This window comes from Aphis gossypii, chromosome 2, assembly GCF_020184175.1.
Source record: "Aphis gossypii isolate Hap1 chromosome 2, ASM2018417v2, whole genome shotgun sequence".
NCBI lineage: Eukaryota > Metazoa > Arthropoda > Insecta > Hemiptera > Aphididae > Aphis > Aphis gossypii.
In genome coordinates, this window is record NC_065531.1 from 7,273,404 (window position 1) to 7,299,167 (window position 25,764).

Here is a 25,764-nt window from a genome sequence, read left to right on the forward strand (position 1 = left end):
GGAATAATTATAATACTTACTGTGGTTTATTTAAATTGGGGTGAAGTTTTAGACGTTAGACGTATCGAATTCAATTTAATATTTAGGATAATGATTTACGAAATAATGTATTGACTTACCAAATGCGTTAACGTAATAAACAGGAACAGTCCACCGGCGAAAGAGAATACAAACCCAGAATATTCCATATTTCCCAAACAAATACCAATTACCAAACCTATAAACGCTGTACAAGCCGACAGGAAATTAAATGACAAAGCACGACGGAATGACATGCCGGACTGAATAAGTATAGCAAAATCTCCTAAAAATTAATACACTTATATTATAATAATAAACAATATTATGTAACAGCGCAAATTATAATTTTTCATGTTTTGGGTTTTGAGCGAATCGACAATTATGCCAATTTAATGTATGATTATTTTTTGAAAAATACCCTTAGATGCAGTGAAAATTACACTGAAACCTTCGTTTAGCGATTTAACGACAATTTTATAGATTGATAACGGTAAACATTGCACAACATGCAGAATATTATTTTTACAGGCTTACAGTTGTCTAATGCTTGTTAGAATCTTATAATAGTCATAACACAATTTATCGAAAGGTGGAAATTATAGAAAATATTTTCTTTTGTGTAATATCGTTTTAACTGTCGTCGAGTATCTTACATTTAAGAAAACAGTATTTTTATTTTTTTTTATGAAACTCAATGCTGTAGATGAATGGTTGAGTGAAACGAAACTTTGTAATATGCGTAGTTATATGTTGGACTTAATATTGTGGATACAAAGTGTGTGCTTACCGATTTCATGTGGGAATTCCTCGCAAGCAATTGCAACCGATATGGATATGCCGGTGGTGACATTTTCTGAGAACGCAGCACCAATCGACATACCATCGATTATGTTATGTAGACTGTCGCCAAATAGAACCAATAGAGCTAACGTCGAAATCGGGCTCTTATCATCCTAAACAGACGAATTTATTTATTTACAAAACAATATAATATTATTTTATACAAACGAAATTGTTTGTATACAATCATCACGAATTCGCGAATAAGAACTTTGCGTTTTACTCATCCATATGCACTTGCCATAGATTTATTTGTTAATTTGTGACTGTGACTGTGACCGTGACCGTGTGATATTTGTTTCATTTCTGTTCCATTGCCATTATTGAGCTGAAGTGACGGCGATAGTTCGTCAATGCCGACCTATAAACCTCATAATATTGTATAAACCGTATAAATCAAAAGAAAAAAGAAACTAAGTATATGAATCGAAATTATAAACCATACTTGTACCTTTTTTTCTTCTTTGTAGAAAATGATGCCGGCTAATGTTTCGATCATATATAATCCCCACAGGCTCAACCACATTATAAGAGCCGTGTGTCTAAAGTCGGGAAACGACTCTGCTATTTTGAACGCCTGAAAAATTTCGTTAAAACAAAATTAATTATTCCATAATCTATAGTTACATCATTTTTCAAATCACATCAACATGTAAAATTATCAATATACACATTAATACCTAGTGGCAAATTACTTATTAGTAGTTAATAATTAGTATTATTATATGCACCTATTATACACATATATTTTAATTTTTAATACATATTATTTATTTATATATATAGCCATATAGGTTATATACTATATAGGTTTAATATAATTACTTTGCAACAAAACTATGCCTGATAATAGATAGATTTTCCGAAGTTATCCATAAATGTGGAAAAAATCATAATTTAATTACTCTACGTCTCTACCCAATCTACGAGTTTTTATAAATCATAAATTATTGATCTTTCAATTCATATTAGTGATAATAATAAATGAACATAATGCGTTAGTGAAAAATAAATTTGGTTAATGATTATTTTTAGTGATTAACATTAAATAACGATACATTAAAATATAATTCTATATTACTAGCTATAAACGTCAACTTTATTTTAAAATATATTATGTTCAAAAATCGAAGAATAATTCAATTTAGTTAAAGTGACTTAGATATTTAAGTTTCCTGACATATTTGAAAAGTGTATTTCTGCGAATAATCAGAAATTATACTAACATTATTAATGATTACATAATCGTTTGTTAAAATCGAATAAATTCTAATATTTATTTTTAGTGAATATTTTAAGTAAACAGTTAATCATTTTGTCAAAAACTGGTTTATTCCCTTTTTTCAAAGTTTTTTTTTTTTAAAACTGAGAAAAATACAAGGATTTTTTTCCTTTTGACTTTCTAAATTGCCAAGCTAGATCCTATCAGAAATTACCCATAAAATTGAAGATCTGTATTCTCACAGCATAAGTGTTTGTTAATTTATATATACAATTGTATACATTAAGTTTATTATAACATATATATTTAAATCTATTTACATTAATATAATACGATATTGATATTTTAAAAACACATACTTCAGGAAGAAGTTGGAATACAGCTGAACTTGATAATGACCCTGTGGCTAAACCCAAAAGAATTCTCATAACAGTTTTCTTTCGATTCGGGTCGTTGAGTAGTGGCCAAAATATTGCGCCAACGAGCCCCGATAAACTTATGATGCCAACTGACACTAAACCTCCAATCCAAGCTATAAAACAATTTAATTACCGCCGTACAGTATTATGTTTAAAAAAACTACGATTTTACTTACCTTCAGCATTCGTGGACTTTCTAGGTTGCAATACCGGCATTTGGTTATCTGGAGATGCCATTGCTTTGATCGGATAATTTTCTTCATAACTAATGAACTCAATCGTACATGCATTTGGTCTAGATGCATTATCACACTGAAAATGAAAATATGATTAATATTTTAAAACGTATACAATACAAAATTATTTCATGTCAATGATTCTTCAAAATAAAATCGATTTTCAGATTAAAATATACATAAATGAGTTAGAATACCTATAGTAAAATAGGTATTGAAGAAAGCGAATAAAATATTAATCCATAAATAGCCATTTTGAATAATATTATATTACATTCAACTCTAAAAATGATCTCGTTGGACTACATATATTATTCCTATACCTATTTTTCAAATTCAATCAGAGGATCACCATTTAGAAATGCCAGTTAATTTATTAATTTTATTGGGCTATGTTATGCAATATAATTAGAGTAGATTATATATGCAAAGTTTTTAGTTTTTAAATCGTATGTGAAACATGATTACATGTACATTGTATACCTATTTGTTTTATTATATTTATTAATTTATTATGTAAACATCAAATAATTACATTAGACAATATTACTACCAAAGAAGTATTGGTGTACGGAAACATCAATCATACAGTCAAGTATATTAATATTCAAGATTGATTTTTCCTTATCTTTAAAAAATATATACTCAAACATTGGTATTTTTCAATCACGTTTAGCACTTGAGCTAATCAAACTAACTAATTACTGATATAAATAATAAATAAAAACTGTTTATTTATAAAACGTCGTAATAAGAATGATGATTTACAACTACATATATAAAATATGAGATTTCACTATAAGCTATATTTATTATAAACATGCAATTAACATTAGTGATTGAACTGTATAATGTGAACACAACAAAATATTATCTAAATTTGGTGTTATTTTTTTTTTTATTAATAAGTAAGTGCCCAAAAACTCAAGCATTCGTATACAATTGTTTCGTAGTATTCCTTCTTTATGCTTAAAAAAACTAATGATAAAATGAAAAACCAACCCCTCTAAAATAACAACAAGTTAATATGTCCAATCGACAAACAGTCACGTAATACTTATGAAGTAAAAATATTGATTGATATTCGTAATATTCTGAGTCATATATATAAAAAAAACCATAAATCTTAATCTAACCGATAATGATTGTATGTAATTGGTAAGTACTTACTTTAGGGTTGTGTTATATCGTCATATCGATTTGTTGTTTCAGTTTATCATATCATACAAGCAACATAAAAAAAATGATAAATTAAATTTTCTAAATTGGTGTAATTATTGACCTACTATTAAATTTAAAGATAAGAATATTATTTGTAATGTAATTCGTTTTTTGTCTACATTATGATATTGAAATTAATATATATTATAATTAAAATTAATATTAAAGATTAAGTACGTAATACAAGTTTGTTTTCTCATTTCTATAAAAAAGAATATGTGATTGACTTCTTAAAATACAATTAAGTTATGTTTTTATAATCTTAAATAGGTGGACAAATTTTGATGACCCGTAAGTAACCATAAGTTAGACAATCATATCACTTCACTTATCGTGCCATGAGAATATTGGGAGTAGCAATGTCAATATTAGTATGGTATAATTGCTTTGTATAAATTATATTAAATCGCCATCTTCAAACTCAATACAGAATTTAGTTGCCTTTTTGTTAAGTGTCAACATTTTCGGAAGGTTATCGGTAATTAATTATTGAAAATTACAAAATTATATATTTATATATTATTATAAAAACAAGATACTATATTAATATGCATATCATTACTTATGTAACCAGTAACCACACTATAGTCTGCTACTATTGACCATGTATTTATCCAAAAAGTTATATCTCATCAATAATTAGTATAAATAGGTAAATAAATAGGTTTCTACACAAACAGCAATATTTCTCAAGTATTAATATAATATGCAATTCTGACAATATCATAAACGTCAAGTTAATATAACACTTAATAATTTAACTTCTACACTCCACTCATAAAATATTGAACAATTCGTGAAATGGATAAAATTCAGTTGTTCTGAATACCGTTTTCAATGTTTTAAAACATAAATAACAATGATACTTCAAATTAGACTGAGCTTTTATAAATTTTAATTATTAATCAAATATTCGACATTTTTTTTTTTTTTATTGTTTTTGTTTTTGTTGTACAAACCGGAATTTTAAAAATCATTGATGGTATTTTATTATTGTCAATCATATAGGTATAACAAAACGCAATTCATTATAAATCAAGATATTCAAAAACGAATTCTAGATGTAGGTGTCGATTTATCAGTTTATTAAAGTGAATAATGTGATTTTTACTTTAAAACATTAAAACATAAACGCAACTATAGGGAACGGGAGAAGCCAGCACAGTCCTATTTATGTGTTATACTTAAATTATAATGTTATATATAAAAAGTTATTATACATATAAAGCATGATAATAATATAAATAATTACTCTTCAATAAATATATTCTATCGTATTGCTATTATATTACATCGAATTAAATTTGTGTTTTATTTAAAAGTGTTTGTTTATATTATTGAAACGAATTATTATAATTATTTCTGCTAATCAGCATAATAAATATAAATAATAGACATATTTTCTTGTATTTATTATAAGTTAGCGTTTAAATTAATCCGTGTTCGTAACTGTGGTAATTTGGATTAAAGGTATTGAACGTTGGTATAAAGTTTATTACGAAGTTAACCTTAAGCTTTCGTGTGCTCTTCAATGTGGTGGTCAAACTTATTGTAAACAAATCTCAAATCGACACTTACACTGCTCTTTGAACTATTTCGAACTCGTTATCTCAGTCGTCAAGTTCAGATATTGAAAAGTACTTTATCCAAGCAGGTTATTAACAATATTGGTTTGACAGAGATTCTGACCGAAGTATTTAATAAATAGGTAACATTGCTATATGATGCACGTGCCAAAAAGTTGCTTAGTCAATGTGAAAAAGAGTTGCCTTAACAATGTTAATTGTTAATACAATCAAAATACCAAGAAACATTAATGCATTAATTTAATCCACTGATTTGTGCCAGAATAGTTAACATACAAAATATCGAGAAAAAACTAAATCATTAAAATTCTTCAATTAAACTGAGCATTATCTGTACCATTCAAAAACATGAATATACACAATGAACATAATGTTCTAAAGTATTTTCCAGAAACCATATGAACACCCTGAACTAAACAATGGAGCTCATGCATTTTTTTCGAACCATTTATTTTCTGTCGTTACGTTTATATATACTTACAGCAATAACCAAGGATCAGTGTAGAAACATTCAAGTGCCTATCCGATTTATAATTAAACAATATTTATAACTTTTTTCCGTTAAAATTTGATCCAAAACACGTAAATTTAACTTTAACAGTTAAAAAGCCACGTATGAACATTTAAGTGTGACGGTTATTATAAATCGAGGTTAATCATTAAAAATTCTACTAGGATAGATATAGAGGTGAAGCTCATTACACTACAATATTATAGATAACTAAATTTTAATCATTTATAATTAATATAATATTATTATAATTAACCCTAGTCGAATAGCGAATGTATTATTGTTTATCAGCAATAAAATACATATTACGTACACTACCTATATTTATACGAACCACAATTCCTTCTTATTCGTATTTATTATTAAAGTATAACACTTAAATTACCAATGTAATAATATTTAGTGTAAGAAACTTCTTATGAAAATCTAGATAAATTGTCAATACAAAAAATTTAAAAAGTGTAATGCAAAGAAAATAAAATTAAAAATTATGATTAACAGTCAAACAAAGCCGAATCTATTCATTTGAATTCTATGGCTCGGTGACTATTCATATTCTATTCGAAAATATGCCACCAACTGAGTTATGGTATAAAATCAATATAGAAATAGAGAAATAGATATACTCAATGTTTTCCACAATCAACTCGATTTAGCAACGAAATAATAATTACAGTCTGCAGAAGATATATTAATCAAAGGTATTATAATTTGCCTTTTTTTTTTATAGACGAATATTATGTTCAATGAATTTTACAATACTGTTATAACATGCGGTTGTGAAAAAATAAACATAAAATATGAGAACGATGTTCTATTCAATACTCAGAATCGATATGCGATTAATAAACTAATCCTCAAAACGTCTATAAGCAGTACTTCACAACGGTTCACTGCTGCTATGCATAATACAGAAAGATATTATAATAGCAAAATCCAAAAAAAAAACCCGTTGGAATACTACCTACTTTCTCTTGCTATGCTTATACTAGAAACAGGCCTAATGTAATTCTTGGAAATTAAACTTCATATTGACAAACTGGAATTCTTTTGGTAGTCAGAAACAGCGTTAAAAAACCGCCTACTTGAAAATATTTAACATAGAACAGCATTATGCCTAGCTGGGCAATGAACTACAATACTAAAACCTCACCTATTTTAAATTAAAAAAAAAAAATCAAATCAAATTTACTTAAGATAAACTTGAAATTTATCACCAGTTATCGAATATATTAGGCATCTTAGAAATAATAAAATACAAACAAATACGCATCTTAACTACACACCTATAATATTACAAAATCAAACATGAAGACATTTTTATGAAGTTATCTTGAAACACTTTTATTTACCTACCTAATTATAATTTTATCGAACCGTAAGTATAAGTAATTATTACAGTGTATTTGTAAAACCACACATGTAAAATAATAAAATATGTTATAATCAGTACTTCAAACAAAAATGAAAATTATTTTGAAAATACCTAAAATTTCTTTAATTCTTTCAAATGCATAACGACGTATTAAGTAATTTTAATATAACTAATAAAATAAACTGAATAATATTTAAAACAATTAGATATTAATACAACTCACAAAATATCATGTTCTCCGTGTATATGGTTCCACCCATTTTTGTAATTTGCAGTTTAATAAGTTCTAATATTTATATATTTAGCAAGTGGAAAATTATAATTATTAACTACCTAAGTAAAAAACTATTATATTTATAGTTACACACAGTTTTATTTCCATTTTCTATTAAAATTAACAAAACTGATACCTGCAGTCTTGTTATAATTGATTGTATTTTTTTAACTACGTGATCTAAGAATCCTAACTGTAAAAAAATCCATATAAATTCTACATAAATTTTATTTTTTAACGTTATAAACTATTTTAAATTTATATACGTATTTATTTGTATATTTGATATTATTTGAGGTACCTACATTTTAACAAATATTAAACAACTTGCAATAGGCTTCTGCCATTAGACCTAGTAAAAATTCTTCTCTGCGATCGAAGTTTACCGAATTCAATGCACATTTCTATGCGTGTGCAATGACCTAGGTATAGAAGGTATTAGGCAGTCAGTGGATGGATTGATGGTCAACACTATAACCTTGAACTCGTCGTTGGCCCAACAACAGCAATGTCAAAACGCCACAGAAATCATGGCAAGCAGGTAGGTACTTAATAATATTAAACGAAGAAAATTTGAAGTATAGGAAATTTCTTAAAAACACAAGCAGTTCTAGATAGAATTTTATCACTATTATACAAGTAATATGATAATCGTTTAATCCGTTTCATTTTGTATGAGTAATATTTTTAATCACAACAAAACATTAGGTGTGAAATTGTGTTCGGAAACTAATTTCTAATTTTAATAATATTAGTTAACTATAAGACATATAGCGTACAATAAAAATATTAACATAACTATAACCTGAAATTATTATTAATAAATATTAAATCATTAATATGTATCATCTATATTATTCATTTTACATAATATAATAGATACAACCTACAACTAACACTTCTATTTCTACTTACTAGACCATAATAACTTCTATAATATTGTACCTACCTAACAATGATTGCAATGAAGAATATTATAATGCCTAAGCAATTTTTTATTTTTAGTTAATTCGATAAGCTAACTAAAAATCGTAAAATTCGCGAATAATAATGTGCTGATTTTCAAATAACATAACAGTGGATGTACTTATGGGAAACATGAAGCTTAATGTATTCTAATTACGTTATAAATGTGTTAAATATAGAAATACTTCGATACTAGCGCTATACTACAGAATCTTTATACCTTTAATGTCCAACTCTAGAATAATGAATATTTTTTTAATCTTATTGATTTCATTCAATCTAATAAAATTAATAAAATTGTCATAAATTAATAACTTTTACATAAGTTTAAAAATTAATTTTAAATTACTAATTTGTTATATTTATAACAATAAAACTTTATAATAGGTACATTAAAAAATATATATATTGCATAATCTAAATCATTATTTATTTTTTAATAAAGTGATTGTAAATACCAATTTAAAAATAAAGCTGTATCATTATAAATTAAAATTATTAATTATTAAATAGATGAATCAAATCTAATTATAAAAGATACTTAATAACAAGAATGTAGAAACATATTATTTTCCTTCATATTGAAATATTAATTATGTATATAATATATAGGTATTGACGTATAGTACAATAACTAATAGGTAGCTTTTATTATTATAGATCTATACAATAATCTTCATTTAATATTTAATAGGCAGTAGGTACTGGGCACATAGGAGGCTTATTTTAGTAGAATGATTTTCCATTTCCCATTGTATATATTTTTATTTACATTTTAAGAATTATTAAATTCATGTGAGTTAAAATGTAATATCTATTCAACTTAAAATTTTGTAACAGATCAATTCACTCAAACTTACAACAAAAAAATTGTTTTTCTTGTAAATAAATTAAACTAATAGATGAATTCCTCTTCAAAATTTTCGTAGATAACAATACAATTAGGAAAAATTTTTTAACCTACCAAGACTCACAGTCTGACTTAAGGATATATGGTACCTGCGTTGTATCATTTAGATATTTTAGATATTTTTATCAGTAGAAACTTATTTGAAATAATGGAGAAATACATTTAGGTAAAATAATATCGATTTATAAATACCTAGTTATAAAACTTCTAACTTATCGACTATGATATGTATGAAGTATAAGATAAACATTAAGCACACAGACTTAATCACAGGTTAAACCAATTATTTAAATATGTTTCCCGTGAAACAATATTTTTATTTTTACTTTTACTTTTTTTTGCTTGCTGATATATTTAATCATAAGTTTAATTCAGTTTGATTAAATATAAGAGCATAATACTATTACATATGTATTTTGGTATGCAAAATGTTCAAATCTATAAAATATTTGAAGTAGGTGCCTAACTACATGCAGTTAGAACTACATTTTATAAAAAAAAAAATCTAATTTTTTCATAGAGATTTTTTTTAATGACAATGCATTAATTGTATTATATTTTGAGAAGCAAAATACAATTATTATAAAAATGTAGATATGCTCAGGTATATATAAATCTTAAGTACCTATTGAACAAACAATACACGCAATATAAGCATTCCAACCATAATATATAATATAAAATACTTATTAGTTGTTAAGTTATAACTGCCATATAAATATACCTACAATTAATTTAGCTTTTGTATTCACATGTTTAAAATGTTGCACAAAATGAAACAATAATAATAATTATTTATAGACATTAAAAAAAAATCAACCAAAGAAATCACTGTAATAAAATTTAATTAAAAATTTGATTCTGTTACATTTTACAAGTTCTTCAAATCACATGAATTAAATTTCTATTTTAAAATAATAAAAATAAATATACCTAGGTATAACTGTACAAGTTAAATGGATCAGAATTTATCAATGGATCGTCGTGACTATGTATTTATGTAATAGTTATATGACTGCGTATGACTAAATGAGTTTAAAGTTGAGCAGCTTAGTATAATAAAATTATTATCGTAATTTATAAATATGATGAAGAGCTCGTATATTTTATGAAATGAGTTTGTATTTTAAAAATGCCAAAAATCATACACATTATACTCATAGATATTGAATTATAAACAACATTAATATGTGTTTTATATATGACTAAATAATAGTATATACTATTCGTTTAAAACACATTTAGTTTTTTAATTTTTCTATAATATTAATCAATAACTCTGCCTCCACTCCCATTTCACTAAAAATTATTCATAGGTATAGGTATATATTAATTTAAAGCGTTAATTTTATTCAAAATAAACTAATAAAAAAATAAATGAAGACATTTTGAATTAAAGTTGAAAACTTAAGCGACAAACTTTTTATAAAGTACCATTATATACAATTGATTTAATAACGTACCTTAATTTACAATTAATAAACAATTAAAATAGTCAGCTGTTAAGATGTTTATAAACAAATAATAATAACAACTGGTATGATTTAAACAAACTCTAGACTTAAATATTAGAAGATAACATCTAAGTTACAACCATAAATCTAATAAATCCATTAACCATTGATTGGTAATTAAATAACAAATCATAAATTGTGATAATATTGATGTTTTATAAATATAAGTAAATACAAATCACAAAATAATATGCTATCCTTTGGGCTTTGATATTTTGATAGCTTAGTACAATTCATACATACAATTTAAACTAAAACAACTATCAATATAGATTGATACTTAGGTAGGTATACACATTTAAATGACGTTGTCGACGATGAGAACATGGTCATATATAATATATATAAAGAGAGAAACTTATTAGCATATGTCACTGATCTATTTAAATATAAATGACAAAATATATACAATATACATGTATCTAAAATCTAAATATATCTAAGAACTTTATATAGTACTCTTGTCTACTCGTATAACACATACAAATTCGGCTCGATAAAAGAAAAATAACATAATCGGCATTCTTTATAATATATTCTTTAATTACAGCTATTATTATTATACTGTTACATTTAATTGCAACTTTAAGTATACTATTATTTTATAGTCACCTATCTCATAAAACCGACAATTATCACGTCTTGTGCCTATAAAGTTTCTATTCAAACTTTAATTACAATACTCGTATAATATTTCAACTTATGCAACGAGTGTATAATTTGGACCATTTTATAAATAATTGTGTGCTCATTGACAGCAACAGTTATTTTAATTCGTATAATACCTAAGTACGAATAACTTTCAATTCAAACATTGTGTGTTTACTAAATGGACGTGGGACTACAGACATCCGATAACCAGTAATCTTATACAAACAATAAATTCATCATAATATTAAAGTCAAACACTTGACATGATAATTTTAATGAAAACAACTTACGATGAGTTAATTTTGAAACAAAATAAAATTAATGTATACTTTTTAAAGTGTACATTTGGAATACATTTATGGAAAATAATAAAATAAATAATTTCAAAAATAAATTTTAATTTTTCAATACAATTTTACAGTATTTGTCACTTTTACAATTAATTTCCTAACTGTACTCACACATTTGGTTAAAATATTTGTTTTCAACGTAACGCATTATTATATTTGCTAGATCTACTTTTATTTTCTATCGGAAAGTAGTGAGAGAACAAATCTGAACCGATCGTTTATAATCCAATATAATTGTATGTGTTATAATATACTCGTACATGTTTGTATAAGTAGGTATGTAAATATAATAATATAACCTTATATGAGCACACTAAGATATAATATACAGAATATAATAGTAAATGTATTAAAATAAAATACAATATTACCATTTACATTTACATTTCACGTAGTGACACAGACTATTTTATCATATTATTATATGTATATAGGTACCTTATACCTATAAATTAAACACACGTGAATTAAATTCGTACATATTATTTTATATCAGTGTTATAGAGGTCCTCCTAACCACGTTACAGAATATTAACGAAATTTCTGGAATCGTATTTATAGGAAATAAATAATATATAAATATTTGACTGTCTTAAGTATTGTATATGATACACATCAAACTTTAGATTATTATATTTCATATTTTATTTATACTTTTTAATTTTATGATCTTTATTATAAACTCAACAGTTTTTTAAATCTTTTATTTATTAATATCTAAGGAATCTTCCATGCAAAAATATGCTTATAAAAACTGAGGTTATACTTCAACGAATTTCAGACTAAGATTTAAATGTATACCAAGTTTCTGGGTACTAAGGTTGTTTTGGTTAAATTTACAGCAGTCAATTAGAACGTCATTTGCCGTTTAACTAGAATATTTAACATATCTTTACTCCAGAATCTGGACAGGTAGGTTGTACTTATTCTATAAACCTAAGAAATTTTAAAGAAATACAAAAAAAAAACATTATTGCAAAATCGTTGTAATAAATACAAAAAAATTACCCTGCTGCAATACTTTAGAAGTTTTACGTTACGATATTATAATATAGATAATTATAAGTAAGTATACTTACTTACGTTTATAAAAGTAATCTAACTCGATTACTATGATATGATAATATATTACAATGACAATTTCTATAATGATTTGATTATAATAAGTGATTATTAATACCCAATAATCCTAATGTTATACACATAATTAAAATAATATATGAGACATAAATTCTTATCTATCAGCTGTATACAAGTATACAATATGAGCACCTATAAATTATAATATAATGGCCTTAGTCTATTTGAAAAAAAAAACGTAATTTTAAATGTGAAATTCAAGTATTTACATCGTTATAGGCTTAGAAGAACAAAAAAGTTATTAAGTATAAACAAAATACAACTAAAAATAATCTAACTTTGCTATTATTAGAGCATATTATAATACTTAAACTTTAAAAGGTCTATAATTACTTTATAGTTATAAATTATTTTGTTTGTATTCTGATATATAAGTATTTAAAACATTATACTGGAAACTAGCAAAATATTACTCGTATATTATGTTAATTTAAGCTTTAAAATGTGTACATTATAATACACGTGAAATCATTAAAAAGAAAAAATTTTCTAATAAACAAAGATTTAAAAAAATGTATTTAATAAAATAGATTGAGCGCTCAAACACGCGTCACGCACTACTATAATACAGTGCAGTTGCCAGTTATACACGCAGAAACTATTAATTTTCATTGAGATTTAGCCAGTATTTATCTCAGACACTTGTATAGATAATATTTGTATAGTACCTAAATACCTACTAGGTAGGTTAATTACTGGTGTTTTTTTAAAAATAAATTAAAAATAAATAGACTCACTCTTGACTGAAAAACGCATAGCCTTGGGCTGCCTGAAGAACTGTCCATTTCAGTACATGAAGGAGTCAGAGACCACACTTTCCGCCAGCAGTTATCCATCGCGATCGGGTCGGCCGAGCATTTAGACCAGACCAAAGAAAATGCAAAGATCACCAACGCAGTAGAAACTGATGCCATTTTCGAGGATTATTAAGTAAAATTTTATATATGTGTGTGTTAGTTAGAGAGACGATATAAGAAGGTTTTATTCTTTTGTAAAACGAATAAAGTTTTTAATTTATAACAAACGTGCAAACCGATAGCGGTGAAATTCAAAAGTCAAAAACGGTTAAATAATACGATGACGAATGATAACATGTAACGTTTAAATATATAATAAGATATAACGACTATGTAAATATATATTTAAAAACATACGGTTTTCGAAAACTACCGATTTGAGCAAAAATGCTAGTTATACGTATACTCAATACGGTGTCGATAAATTAATATTATTATTAAGATTATGTTATTGTTTCTAATCGGACCGTTTTGTGCGCCGTCTGTTTCCCTGGTGACTGGCCATAACCAACTGAGTGCATGCGTTGATACATGCGTATAATATGTCTGTAAGTAGTTACGACGATGGCAGTGGCGTACAGGCAAGAGGAGGCAACGAGCCATCGGTGTTCCAAAGTCCTGATAACAATATTATGTTAAATCAAACACAAATATTAAAGTATATTATATACAGTAATAATCTTTTAACGTGTGACATAATAATAATACAATTATCGTTATAATACAAATAGGTAACGTCGACCATTAAGAAGAAGCTATCCTTGCATGTGTTGTATCCGTGACTAAGTACTATAATGTGTACTAACGTAAGTAAAACATATCAAATTTACGTACCACAAAATCAATTTTAGTTGTTAGCTTAAGCATTAAAGTGAATTCATTTGTGATATTAATCAAAATTAAAGTTATTAAAGAAATTAAATCTTAGAATTTTAATTTTTATGTTATTTTGATACTTAAATGTTTACGCGAGTTATGAGCATTCTAAAGTTGTAATATTTTACATATTATATTCATAACTCGTTTAAATTTAAAATCCTAAAAATTCAACACAAATAAATCTTCATACCTAAGATTGATAATACATCAAATCAATATAATATTATAAAGCTAACAACGTGCACAATTTATTAGTTCTGCAGTTGAATACAAATTTGGCATTTAGACGGAAATGATGAAAATAACACATAATAACGATAAAACGTATTGAAAACATAGATGTTTCGTTTCTGTCTACCACATCGTCTGACTCGATTCTAGTGTTAACTCTGGTCAATGAAATGAAAATATGTCCGAAAGTCTTGGGTGGACTTCACGGTGAATCAAATTCGTTTTCAGACTATGTAACGACAAATTCATTTATAAAACATATCGATGTACTGCAGTGTGCATTGTAATAGACAGAGACAACATTTCAACGCGAAAGGCGATAGCTGCCAATCGAATATACTGTTCTATACTGTACACACAATATATATCGGTCACTGCATATTAAAAAAAGAGAAAGAAACCATTTGATAGATTATAATTTTACAATTTAATAAATAATAGTATTATATACCTCAACGTCATAGGTATAATATTGCAAATACGACCTATCGGCTTCCTATATAATAGTATTATTTTATATTTAATTATTGATAATGATTATTTTATATTAAAGTATACAAAAATGTTGTACATTAATTAAACGTTTTTATTGGTGATTTTTTTTTCTTCGTATCAACCCATCGGTCTTCTTCCGAGTATTCACGGATTTAAATTAAAATAAATCATAACATTAAAATAGATACTATAATATGTTTGAAGTCAAAATCCAACCAACCACACCGCCGCCCGCAGTGATAGTTGCTCGACACTACGAGTATAATATATAGCTATATACTCCTTTATAATATTAACTATGTTATACAGGTAGGCCTATAATAGCGTTTTTATCTTTTTTTTTGAAATATCCGGTTTTTTTTTTTAACCGGTAAGATGCTTACATATATTGTGTATAGGTAAAATATAGCTCTATGCCTACAGAGACTAGAGTACAAAATCTGATAATACGCATTCCCGAGGCGCGGCGCCGTTCGTCATATTATATATTTATATATGTATATATAATAGGTACCCATTTATTTGGTTGCATATTATAACGAGCTGCTGCAGTAACGATGATCCGACGTGTTTTATACGGTACACTAGTCGGTCTAGTCGATAAGAATATATATTATTAATTATTATTATACGCACTTCGCCCCGTTGTCAGACGACGATAGTGTAATAATCATTGCTGAACGACCATAATAATAAATACGTGAATTTAATTGATAAATTATTCAATTATCCATAATAATATAATCGCGATGAAAACATTTAAAAAACTGTAATATTTCTCGCATTTTTTTATTCGATATACCTAAAAGCTATACAATAGTAAATTATGCATTATGTATAATGTCGTTGAGTCTAATATCATTCCGTTATAATTGTTATAATACATTTTTCTAGGGGAAAGGCAGTATTGATATTATTCCAGACACATTATAAGTACTTGCGAAATACTGAATGTATTTTCTCACAATAAAATTAAAAGAATTAAAAAAATAAACATAATTATATTAATTTACATGATTTAAAAACTCATACTCATTATTTTTAAATGTATATATTTTATGAAGTGATGTCATTAGTTTTCTGCTAAGTGTTAAAATCTCAGATTTGATTCTTATTTCTCATTATTGACCTACAGTAGGCACCTACTATATATTCTTTTCACGGTCGAATATTTCGTACATAAGTCGTTATTTTTTAGTTAGGTATTAATTATGTTTATTTTTTAATATATTATTAAAAGCTTTATCATAACTCATAATAAATCAGTAATCGAAAATTGCATTTAAGCTGGTTTCACACGGAGCGGTTTAATCGCGCGCGGTCGCGGCTAAAAAACGCGGCGATTTAAAACCGCTTTGGTGTATGTATACACACTAGGAGATTAAATCGCGTGCGATTTAAACGCCTTTGAATATTTACCCGCCAAATTTGAAAGGTTTTCATTGTCACTTGAACTTATCATTAAATTAGTCGTGTAGAAAACGTGGTTTGTGTTAATTGTGTATGTTGTGGTAAAGTATAAAAACAGTTATTCTCCATTGTTTTGTAAAATGGAGATCATAGACGATGTTGAAGCAGTTTGTGTAGTGTATGCTTTATATAAAAGACAAAAAACAAAACAAAAAATTACCACCAAGAGAAAATATTGGGTGCATCCATTGAATATGAAAAGGATTAAAGAAGGCCAGTTTCAAGTTAATTTTTTAACTCTAAGATCACACCCAGATGAGTTTTTTAAATATTATCGTATGTCAATCTCGTCGTTCGATTCACTGGTAAGTTATTAAGTAATACATTAGCTTTCAAATTATAATATAATAATTTTGAAAATAGAAACACGTGTCCACAGCATAATATATTTACCTACTAACAATATTATTTATTCAATGATCTCAGGTCTCATATATTGGTAAATATCTAATAAAACAACATACGAATATGCGAGTTCCAATTTCACCAGAAGAAAGATTGACTGTTACGTTAAGGTATAGGTACAATTTTAATAAATAATTTTCTTTTATTTAAATTATTATCTAAAAATTAAAATAGCTTAATTTTATGTAGGTAAGTTGAACTCATGTAAAAAATGTTACTTACATAATTAGACTTATTTAATTAAATTACATACATAACCAATCCCTTATCAAAATTATAACTAAATTATTTTTATTTTTTATTTTTTATTTTACATGTGTTCAATACGACAAATTTTTTTTATACAAAAGTGCGCATATTCAAAATTACAGTCAATAATTTTAGATCGCTTTTTACTGCATGTATTAAACCAAATGAAGTAATGAGTAGTTAAGTAATAATTACTACGAATAAGTAACTCAAATCACATATAAATTACTTACAATAAAATTTAATTTAATTATCATCAAATTATTTAAAAAGTAATTTAGTTATAGTAACTTGTAACTTGGGTTAAGTTACTCCCCAACACTGCAGTTAACTATATAGTATTTTGTGTATATTTCTGTAATAAAATATATGATTCAAGGTAAATTGATAATTATGTTGAATATTTAATATTTATTTTTGAATTTATAATGTTTTATCATTAAGTCTTAACATTTAATAATTTGTTATCACAATAATATTGCGGAAATGGACACTTAAATAGCTTATAAATTTGTTAAATTAAGAACAAAATATCACTGAACTTATTTCAATTATATTACCAATTATATTAAGTCCACTGTTTCATAGTTAATAATTATGCTTAAATAATATTGAGTGATTATTGTTTTAATTAATACCTACTGCAATGTGTGTCTATTCAGATATTTGGCTACTGGTTCTAACTTTTCGACTTTACACTTCGAATTTTTAATTGGAATATCTACAATATCAAATATCGTACGCGAAACTTGTGATATAATATGGAAAGTATTACAACCAATTGAAATGGCACAACCAACTATTGACGATTGGTTAGACATTGCAGCCGGATATTTCGAGAAAGCTCAGTTTCCAAATTGCGTCGGTGCCGTAGATGGCAAACATATACGTTTGGAATGTCCCAAAAACAGTGGGACATTGTATTATAATTACAAACATTATTTTTCACTCATCCTGATGGCAATTTGTGATTCTAATTACTGTTTTAGAATCATAGATGTGGGTTCCTACGGCAAGGAAAGTGACTGTAATGTCTTCAAACGATCAGTGTTTGGTAAAAAATTATACGGAAATAATTTAAATTTGCCACCCAAAATTTGTTTACCTGGTGATGATAATGGTATTCCTCAGCCTTATGTAATAGTCGCTGATGAAGCATTTGCGTTACATACAAATTTATTGCGACCTTTTCCCGGCAGATCATTAAATGACGACAGAAGAATTTTCAATTACAGGTTATCAAGGGCTCGACAACATATAGAATGTTCTTTTGGAATATTGTCGAAAAAGTGGAGAGTTTTTCAAACAAGTTTACTGGTTGAACATGATTTTGCTGTCGCTGTGACAAAAGCATGTTGTGTGCTACACAATTTCGTTCGGCGTAGAGATGGCATCAACAATGATGATATCCTTAGTTGTACAATGGACGATTTAACAAGCCGTAGAACGGGAAATCCGCCAACAAATGCCAAAGAAGTTCGAGAATACTTTGTTAAGTATTTCAACGCTCCACAACATGCACTTAAGTGGCAAAACAAAGTCATTGGAAAATAATATTGTTATTAGAATATTTTATATTTATTTTTTTTAGTTTTTACAAGTCTGCATAATAGACAATAGTTATAATTAATTTTTAAATAATTAAAATGTATTGTTTTCAAATATAAATTATACTTGCTAGTTGCCATCATTCTAATACATAGTAACCTAACCTAAATATTATATTTTAATTAGGGTTCGGATGCTATTAAACTTGAATAAAGTTTTTTGTGTAATTATTAGGTATTTATAACTAAATAAGCTAATACTCCAATACTCCATTTTATACTCGAAAAATCAAAACTATTTAAATTTTCTTACCTACAATTACTTAGATACTTATATATTATACATGAAACATAATATAATATTTATACAATATATTTGCGCGTACAGCGTGTTACTCAACAAATATAAATATGTGTGTAGTGAATTTAATATGTATAACAATATGCAATATTGTCACTTAGACGTAATACAAAATAATAACTAATAAACCTTATTTTTATTCAAAACACTTTATATTTAAATAATATAATACCTTTTTATAAAATTCTTACAAAAAAAAAAAAAATAATAATTATAATAGTTAAATTATAAGTAACTTCCTTAAATAAACTTGAATAAACATGATAGATTATATGATCATGATGATGTGTAATTAATTATTGTTATTTTCAAAATCAGAATGTTGAAATGTATTAACGGAATGTGAGGAAGATGCAGATGTTTGAGGATTATACTGAGAGTAATAAGAATGCAAAGAATGATTTATAGTTTCAATTTGAGGTGGGTTTATGGTCGAGTTTAATGAAGTTGAAGAAAATGCAGGTGAAGTTTGATTTGAATTATAATAGGAATAGTTAAAAGGAATATGACCAGTGCTTACTTGAGAAGGTATGTGTTGCATTTGAGGTGGAGTAGAATATTTAACTCTTTGAAGAACAGTCAAAAATTCAATGTAAACCCTGCTTTTTTGTTCCTCGGTTAAACTGCGGATTTGAGGAAGGAGTGACATTAGAAAAGAAGTTTCCGCATCTTCTGTACGGCGGTTTTCCAAAATATGAAGTAAATTATCTTCAAATGAAGGTTTCTTTACTGGTTTGGTTTTTGAAGGTCTCTTTAGAACCGGGTCATCTAAAATATCATTTTCGTCATCTTCATCGTTTTCAATAATATTTTCTTCTCGTGCAGAGTCGTTGATATCAATTTCATTGTCACTGGATTCTTCAACATTACCTTCAGTGCTATATAATGATTTTCTTTTAAATTAAATTTGATTATAGATTTGTATAATGTGGAATATAAACCATATAATGACTATTTATATATTATCTTTTTATGTTAATTAAAAAATAATCATTATTTTTACAGAAATTTTAGTTTTTAACAGTTCAAAATGTATGTATACTGTATTAGTTTGTAAACAAAAGAGGTTATTAATTTCAATGTAAATGCTACGACTTATACTTTTTGAATAATAACAAATATTTAAAATCGTTTGAGGATAAATCGTTATTTAGCGCGGTTTTGGAAAAATTTAAATTTCAAACACTCAGAAAAATTTGTTGTCTGAATCCGGTATAGTTTTTTTTACAGATATTTGAAGAAAAATGTATGGAGAACCTTGTACCAAATTTTCAAACCTTAGTTATAAAAGAAAAAAATTTTATGATTTTTCAACTTCAAAATTACTTACAAATTTTCGCGTTTTCGACAGATTTCGTAAAAATTTGAACTATAAACTCTTATAAAAAAAAATTGTGACTAACGATTTTTAATTTTTTTTAGCTACATTAAAAACAACTCATAAGGAACCTTGTATTAAATTTTCAAAACTTTTTGGTCATCCAAAAATTTTTTATCGACACTTTAAAAAAAATTTCTCAAAAAAATCGAAAATTTCAGTGGTCTATAAATAACTCAAAAAAAGTCAAAATTTTTTGAAAATTTAACTATATACGGATACCACTGACATTAACATTTGGTGAAAATTTCAAGTATTTTCAGTGATTAGTTTTTGAATTACAACTATAAAAAACATCGATTTGGTCGAAAACTGGTTTTGCGTAAAAATTGCCGTTTTTCCGTCATTTTTTTTTGTTTTTCTCGATTTTTTTGAAAACTGTTGGAAAATGTTAACTTTTTACCTCTATTATGCACCAAGGATATTCACTTTTACATCGGAAACCACCCCCATAGTTTGAAATTGGAGCATTATTTCGACTAGTTATGCTGTACCCAGACACAAAAACAAAAAAAAAAAAAAAAAAAAAACACACCATTGTAAAATCAATACATTCATCACTTCGTTCAGAATCTAAAATGCCCATTTAAGGAAATTTTTAAACGATAGGTACTCGTATAAAAACATTAAAATTCCTAATAAACTGGTCTAATTCACTCGCTAAATAATTTGTAATTTAATATAATTATTTTACAATTTAGTATTTAATTATTTTGTTTTATTAAATTTTTTCAACTTATAAATTATTTTACAGTTTTTTTTCTTAAAAAACCAAAAACAACATCGAAATCCAATAAGAGATAGGTACTGTATTTTAAATATTTTGGAAATGTATTTCGTTAAGAGTTTTTGTTAACAAACACAAAGCCCCCGAATTACTTTTAAGTATCTAACCTACCTTCTGTTTTCCATAGTTGGTCGCAAAAATTCCATTATATCAGCATATATATACTTTTTTTTTTTTATTCGCAGCTTGTCCGGACTTAATTACACATTTTTTTCTATAATTATCACGGAGATTTTTCCATCTCTTTTGAAGATCGATAACTATTGGAAAATAATTTTATTTAAATTAGTAAGTATTTTACTGATTTTCAACAACATTTGAATGTTCATTCTATAAAATATAAATGAATAATTTCTTACTTTTAGCATCTTTTTCCCTATCACCAAGATTTTCAAATCCGTCGACACATGTCTTAGCGACTTTGGTCCAGCTAACATGTTTAGCTACCCGATCATGATATGTTTTGGATTCTACAAGTTTTATATCACATATTAATATTATATTCAAATGAGTGTATTATAGATTTATTATTTAATTTATTCATTCAATTATAATAATTAATAATAATTATTACAAGGTAATTCATTTCTTACTTATATTCCAGATACTTTCTTCAACAGAAATTTCTAAAATGAATTCTTCGTTGTCAAATCCCATTTTTAAAATTCGTTTTGTTTTAAATATTATTACTAGCTTATAATATAATATCAATAATTTTCGTGCAAACACATGAATGGTAAATTATTGAATGAAAACATATTGTAATCGCAGCGGTTTAAACGCTCCGTCTAAACAGTTGTATTAGAAATAGGCAGTTTAATTTTAGAAATCAACCGCTTCCAACCGCTGGAAAATTGAACGGGAGCGGTCGAAAGCGGTTTTAAAACGCGCGGTTTTTCCCGTGTGAATACATCAATGTTAAAATATTTGTTTAATTTTAGGCGATTAATCGCCGCGATTTTTAATCGCGACCGCGCGCGATTAAACCGCTCCGTGTGAAACCAGCTTTAATATGTTAATTTAATGCATTTAATTGAATTATTTCCCAAATTATCTTGTGACATTTAAATAATCTAATATTACAATGACTCGACGAATGATCGTATATTTTTAAATCTGTTTTAATTATAAGCCTATTTTTTATTGAAGCTTAATAATAGTTTATATTTTATCAGCAGGTACCAACATTTTAATGCATTATCCGATAAATCAAAACAGAACTAGAAAACTGTTTGAAGTTGATCATTACTACTACCAGCATTATTACAAAAAGATATATAATATTATATAGGTAAGTAATATACTCTATATCAAGGATGGCCAGCGAGAAGAGACTCGCGAGCCACCAAATGTATTAATAAATATGGAAGAGCCAAAATGAAAAAAAAAAACAAAAAAGGTCATATTATTATATTATAATACGTAAATTCATATTAAAAAAATTTGTTTGTAAAAATGTTACGGTAAAATGCAAGCCGCATAAGTCTATGTGGCGAGCCGCAGTTTAGCCACCCCTGCTCTATATACTACCACAATTATTATCATATCAATGTAACACGAAAGCACGTTTTAAAAAAATATATATTTTTTTATATAATATGTTAATATAGGTATTTATATGCGTGATACACATAATAATACATTGGTTATCCCGTAGAATTGATTTAATAATGCTTCTATTAATAGACATGGTAAGAATAATTAGTTTATGCACAGTACAAATGTGCGATAACAATAGAGTATAATTTATGTAATATCCCCGTATTTACCTTTTATTACATGGTCATATGTCTTAAGTATAAAAGTTAAAATATTATGCATTTTTAACTACAAAATAATTTGTTGATCTCCATGATTATAATGAATTTCATCTATTTAAAATGCTTAAAAAAAAAAATAAAAAAAATTGACTAAATAGCTATAATAACAATTTATAAGGAATTTTTGCTGTATTACTTTAACTAAATTGAAAATTCTAAGTATCTATAAATATTCACTGAAATGATATACAGAAAATCAAACAATTCAAGGCAGTCCCTGTAGTTATTAGTTTATACATATATAAATTTAATATTTATTTCCAATTTTTTTCATATAATCACTATTTCACATACTTTTTCTTTTCAAATGCTATTGCGGCCTATTACCGTAATTTATACTAGTGATGCACAGGCGTATACACGGGTATGCAACGTTTATCCACATCTTTATTTTTCAGTTAATGCATATTATGTTAATAGAAATATAGAATAATATAATAATATGATCCGCGGGTATACGAAGGCACTTCTACTATTCTCTTCTATAAATCAATTTGATAAATTAATACTTCAACAGTGATCTCAAAGAAAATGAGATAAATTTATATTTTGTATTTTAATATTTTCCTGTAGGTAATCCTATTTTTTTTTTTCATTATTATTTATTAAACTTAAAAAAATCTTCATGACTATTTTATTAAAAGTTTAAGGATATTACTATTAATTACTAACTATTATATTTTTCTAAGTGTCATACAAAATTTAAATGTATATAATGATATATTTCTATAAGTATAATTGTAGAAGCTCAATATTGTGGCAGGGTAGTAATATAGTCTACCTATTTTGTTATAAATATAAAAAATAATTATTACGTAGTAGGTACATGGAGAGTAGGGAGTAAACCCCCTTACTTAACTAACAAGCCTACATAGATACAAAAAAAATACAACTGCATCACTGCGCAATACATACTTTCTGGCATCGATCCTAATTCAAAGTTACCTACATAATAAATAATAAGTAATAACTATTTACAATTAAAAATAAAACATTTTTTTTCTCATAACTCATACTTACTGTACTACAGCAGCACTACAGAGCGGTTACCAACTTTTCCCCTTTTTATTTATTTTTGTTTGAACTAATTGAACTCACCATTTATATTTCACAATCTGTATATATATATATATATTATATATATTCAGTAACGTATTTACACTGGAGACCCAAAAGTATACGTCTAAGTTGAGGGACCCCATATCAATAAAATAACCACTGAGACATTTTTTTAATTAAACGATAGCTCGAAAAGATCATATGTAGGCATACAACTTTATTATTTTATAGTTTTTTATAATTTTATAAATATTAAAACAATTAAATTATTATTATAAAGTTTTTTTATTAGCTTCTAGAATCAAAATCTTTCTATCAATATTTAATCATTTTTTTTTTGTTTTTAAGGATACTTCTACTTTCTATAAACCCCTAGAGCCACCATGTTTCAGGCTACCCCACTGGTATGTATATTTACGTATATCATATATATATTATATACAATGTTTGCATTCTTAATATCTTCCAAAAATTAAAAACCAAACATAACTTTTGTTGAAAAATATAAAATGTATACCTAGTAAATATTAGATATTCAACAGAATCGTCCAGCAATTTTTTTCTTATTAAATTTTAATGATTCTTGTTAGTAAAATAAGATATTAGATATTTGGGTATAAATTTCTAATTTTTTTGTTATATTTATTAATTAATAAATTAAATACTACGAAGACGAAAGTTGTGTACTGAACTATATACATTCTCAGTATTTTATTACAAAAAATATATCATGTTATTAAGTATAATATTTACAGTATTTACACATACAATCACATTTATTATGATAAATATTCATATTCATATTCAAACGTATAAAATGTAATTCAATTATACACATGAAGTAGTCATACACAAATAAATTATTTAATAATTTCTTATAATCTTTAAAATATAAATTAAATTACAAATAAAAATGTAAAGCTGTATAGCAGCATAGGTGATAAGTACCTAAACATTATTGTGGTAATTTATTATACAAAGCGATAATCCTTACGTACGAATATACGTAACAATCATTATTGTCCAAGAAAATTACAAACAATATAAGTA

The 25,764-nt window shown here is 26.0% G+C and overlaps 3 protein-coding genes and 1 long non-coding RNA gene across 9 annotated transcripts in view; 2 read left to right on the forward strand and 2 right to left on the reverse strand.

Moving 5' to 3' along the window:
• LOC114125785 (metal cation symporter ZIP8-like) overlaps positions 1–14,343 on the reverse strand; it is a 53,246-nt gene extending 38,903 nt beyond the window's left edge. For all 4 annotated transcript variants that reach the window (XR_007604221.1, XM_027989558.2, XM_027989557.2 and 1 more), the window contains exons 1-7: positions 13,974–14,343; positions 2,679–2,814; positions 2,443–2,615; positions 1,313–1,438; positions 1,103–1,222; positions 809–974; positions 120–304 (exon numbers count right to left, since the gene is read on the reverse strand). Coding sequence is in view for 3 of the 4 variants with exons in the window: in XM_027989558.2 (XP_027845359.1) it covers positions 120–304; positions 809–974; positions 1,103–1,222; positions 1,313–1,438; positions 2,443–2,615; positions 2,679–2,814; positions 13,974–14,150 (1,083 nt within the window). In the remaining variant the exon portion in view is untranslated. The remainder of the gene's footprint in view (positions 1–119; positions 305–808; positions 975–1,102; positions 1,223–1,312; positions 1,439–2,442; positions 2,616–2,678; positions 2,815–13,973) is intronic.
• A 208-nt stretch (positions 14,344–14,551) lies between these two features.
• Positions 14,552–25,376, forward strand: LOC114125787 (uncharacterized). 3 transcript variants are annotated; one of them, XR_003592542.2, is made up of 4 exons: positions 14,552–14,691; positions 14,765–14,839; positions 23,014–23,126; positions 25,063–25,376. It is a non-coding gene; the product is annotated as an uncharacterized LOC114125787 (long non-coding RNA). The 3 variants fall into 3 exon arrangements; XR_003592541.2 differs by lacking the exon at positions 25,063–25,376 and having other exon boundaries at positions 23,011–23,715; XR_007604222.1 differs by lacking the exon at positions 25,063–25,376 and having other exon boundaries at positions 23,014–23,715.
• LOC126550185 (uncharacterized) lies at positions 18,322–19,382 on the forward strand. Its single transcript, XM_050201230.1, has one exon. It carries the CDS (start codon positions 18,549–18,551, stop codon positions 19,314–19,316), a length of 768 nt encoding a protein of 255 aa, XP_050057187.1. The 5' UTR covers positions 18,322–18,548; the 3' UTR covers positions 19,317–19,382.
• On the reverse strand, positions 19,929–22,357 carry LOC126550186 (uncharacterized). The gene is made up of 3 exons (XM_050201232.1): positions 22,195–22,357; positions 21,947–22,095; positions 19,929–20,548 (listed from the first exon to the last, which is right to left on the reverse strand). Exons 2-3 carry the CDS (start codon positions 21,979–21,981, stop codon positions 19,963–19,965), a joined length of 621 nt encoding a protein of 206 aa, XP_050057189.1. The 5' UTR covers positions 21,982–22,095; positions 22,195–22,357; the 3' UTR covers positions 19,929–19,962.
• Positions 25,377–25,764: the final 388 nt, after the last annotated feature.

What these genes read in the sequence shown, in the direction of transcription:
- LOC126550185 (XM_050201230.1), top strand. Translation starts at nt 18,549, where the DNA reads ATGGCACAACCAACTATTGACGATTGGTTAGACATTGCAGCCGGATAT.
- LOC126550186 (XM_050201232.1), bottom strand. Translation starts at nt 21,981, where the DNA reads ATGGAATTTTTGCGACCAACTATGGAAAACAGAAG. An exon ending in CCAACTATGGAAAACAGAAG is followed by an intron (nt 20,549 to 21,946) that starts GTAGGTTAGATA and finishes ATCATTATATAG; the next exon opens with CACTGAAGGTAATGTTGAAG.